The sequence below is a fragment of the Eimeria maxima genome, genomic scaffold (genome assembly GCF_000499605.1).
Source record: "Eimeria maxima Weybridge genomic scaffold, Emw_scaff1616, whole genome shotgun sequence".
Classification (NCBI taxonomy): Eukaryota; Apicomplexa; class Conoidasida; order Eucoccidiorida; family Eimeriidae; genus Eimeria; species Eimeria maxima.
In genome coordinates, this window is record NW_013564544.1 from 1 (window position 1) to 3,189 (window position 3,189).

The 3,189-nt window shown below is 38.5% G+C and overlaps 1 protein-coding gene across 1 annotated transcript; it reads right to left on the reverse strand.

Moving 5' to 3' along the window:
* Nucleotides 1-193: 193 nt before the first annotated feature.
* On the reverse strand, nt 194-2,886 carry EMWEY_00054180 (protein kinase, putative; the record flags this gene model as incomplete). Its single annotated transcript, XM_013480099.1, has 6 exons — nt 194-745; nt 1,139-1,393; nt 1,609-1,743; nt 1,962-2,082; nt 2,348-2,428; nt 2,657-2,886. 6 exons carry the CDS (start codon nt 2,884-2,886, stop codon nt 194-196), a joined length of 1,374 nt encoding a protein of 457 aa, XP_013335553.1.
* Between the last annotated feature and the right edge of the window lie 303 nt (nt 2,887-3,189).

Here is a 3,189-nt window from a genome sequence, read left to right on the forward strand (position 1 = left end):
CTAAACCCTAAACCCTAAACCCTAACCTGTTTGCATGCGTGCCTTAGGATCAAAGGCGAGCATAGATTCAATAAGATGAACAGCTAAACCCTTATAAACCCTAAACCCTCCTAAACCTTCCTAAACCCTAAACCCTCGTAAACCCTAAACCCTAAACCCTAAACCCTAAACCCTAAACCCTAAACCCTAAACCCTAACCTGTTTGCATGCGTGCCTTAGGATCAAAGGCGAGCATAGATTCAATAAGATGAACAGCAAGAGGATCTCTTTGTCTTAGACCAGAGAAGAAACAAACACCTCTTCTTAATATACGACGTATAGATCTGCTGCTGCTTAATTGCTGCTGCTGCTGCTGCTGCTGCTGCAGTTGCTGCTGCTGTTGCTGATGATGATTGTTGTTATTGTTTTGGTAACGGGGAGAGAGGATAGAAGAAGAACGATCTGCTGCTGCTGCTGCTGCTGTTGCTGCTGCTGCTGCAGTAGCTGTTGCTGCACTTCCAGCTGCTACTTTATTAGTATCTGTTGCTACTGCTGCACTTGCACTTGCTGCTGTTGCTGCCGCTGCTGCTGCCGCATCTCCTGCTGCAGCAGCAGGAGCAGCAGCAGGAGCAGCAGCAGGAGCAGCAGGAGCAGCAAGATCATTAACATCAAAGGGAAAATGTCCATCTAATAAAACAAATAAAACAACACCAACACTCCAAATGTCTGATGCTCGGCTGTATATACCAGAAAAACATTCAGGTGCCTGTACACACACATAAACCCTAAACCCTAAACCCTAAACCCTAAACCCTAAACCCTAAACCCTAATTTTTTAATTTTTTAATTTTTAATTCTTTTATTATTTATTTATTTTATTATTATTATTTTCTTGTCTTGTTTTTTTTGTTTTTTTTTTCTTTTTTGTTGGATCTTTTATACATTTATTTTAGGGTTTAGGGTTTTTTATATACATGTACTTATATATATATCAATACAAACCCTAAACCCTAAACCCTAAACCCTAAACCCTAAGCCATACAGATTTACATATATACATATATTGTTCACCAATTTTATATACACCAATAAATAACCAATAAAATAAATAAATAAATAAATAAATAAATAAATAATATATTATTATATAATTATTTACCATGTATTCTCTTGTACCAACAACAGCAACCTCTGGAGCATCTTGTGTCCGTTGTTGCTGTTTTCCATTTTGGTGCTGCTGCTGCTGCTGCTGCTGTTGCTGTTGCTGCTGCTGCTGCTGTTGCTGCTGCTGCTGCTGCTGCTGCAGCAGCAGACACATATCAAAGTCCAGCAGCACAACATCTCCTTTTTGTTCATCATTTGTTGTTTCTTCCCTAAATACAATATTATCCAATTTTATATCTCTATGTAATATCTGAACACACATAAACCCTAAACCCTAAACCCTAAACCCTAAACCCTAAACCCTAATAATCCCTAAACCCTAAAATATTAGAAAAACCTCTAGATCAACATGAACCATAATAATATAATAAACCCTAAACCCTACAAAATAACAAAACCCTGTAGATCCTAGATTAACAATAATAATAAACCCTAAACCCTAAACCCTAAACCCTAAACCCTTACATCATAAGAATGTAGATAATTAACAGCAAGAAGTAATTGTTGCAATAAACGACGACAAGAAGAAACAGAAATTCCTCCAGCAGGAAATCGCAAAACAAAATCAACTAAATCTTTTCCTTTACATAATTCCATCACCTGAAAAAAAAAAAAACCCTAAACCCTAAACCCTAAACCCTAAACCCTAAACCCTAAACCCTAGGAAATCCTCAGAAATCCTAAGAAACCCTAAAAACCCTAAAAAACCCTAATAATGATACAGGAACCTCAATAAAGATAGCAGCAGCAGCAGCAGCACCACCACCACCACCACCAACAGCAGCAGCAGGAGCAGCAGGAGAAATAAATAAACTTACAATATAAAAGTGTGTATTAGTCTCTAATAGATCAATAGGAGGAAGAAGAAGATGTTTATGTGTTGGTAATGATGATAACACTGAATAGACGACACGGTAATTATATTCAGATGTTATTAACCTGTATACATATATATATATACATATATATACATATACATATATATACATATATATACATATACATGTATTTACTTATATACATACATAGTTATGTATATTAATTAATTAATTAATTAATTAATTAATTAATATATAATAAACAGTATATAAATATTAATTAGTAATTATATATTAAAAAGATAAACCCTCGTAAACCCTCGTAAACCCTCGTAAACCCTAAACCCTAAACCCTAAACCCTAAACCCTAGGGTTTAAGAGATTACCTTTGTCTTGCTTTGCTGATATTTTTAATCGCCAATAAACGGCCGGTCCTTCGGCAGCGAGCCTCATAAACACTTGCAGTGCTGAATACCCACCAAACCCTAAACCCTAAACCCTAAACCCTAAACCCTAAACCCTAAACCCTAATCTCTAGACCCTAAACCCTAAACCCTTGTGCAGGAGAATAAGATCTTAATCGTCAGACTATATGCCAAAGTTTAAACCCTTCCTGATTGCTATAAACACTATACTATACGCTTATATACAACCAAACCCTAAACCCTAAACCCTAAACCCTAAACCCTACTTACTAGCCAGATCCGAGTTTACGTCCGAGTTCATAGTAGTCGTTGATGTTGAATATTTTTCTTGGTTCCCCCAATAGTTCTCTGCTGAATGGTGGCCTGCTGCTGCTGCTGCTGCTGCTGTAGTGGCTGCTGCTGTTGCTGTTGCTGTTGCTGCTGCTGCTGCTGCTGCTGTTGAGGGCGGGAGCAGCAGCAGGGGTATTTAAGGTTAGACGACTCGTCTTAATTTGAGCCATTTGCGGGTGTGTTAATCACAAGGAGCAGCAGCAGCAGCAACAGGAAGAGGAGCAACAACAGCAGCAGCAACAGCAGCAGCAGCAGCAGCGAATGGCGTGCAGCGGCGAGAGATGCCTGCGATTCGCTGCTGCTGCTGCTGTTGCTGCTGCTGCTGCTGCTGTTGTAAATAAACTTTACAAATCATCAGCAGTTTGTTTGAATTTGATCCCAAGGGTTTAGGGTTTATATTAGGGTTTATATTAGGGTTTATATTAGGGTTTATATTAGGGTTTAGGGTTTAGGGGCGACAAGATAGGGCTCCC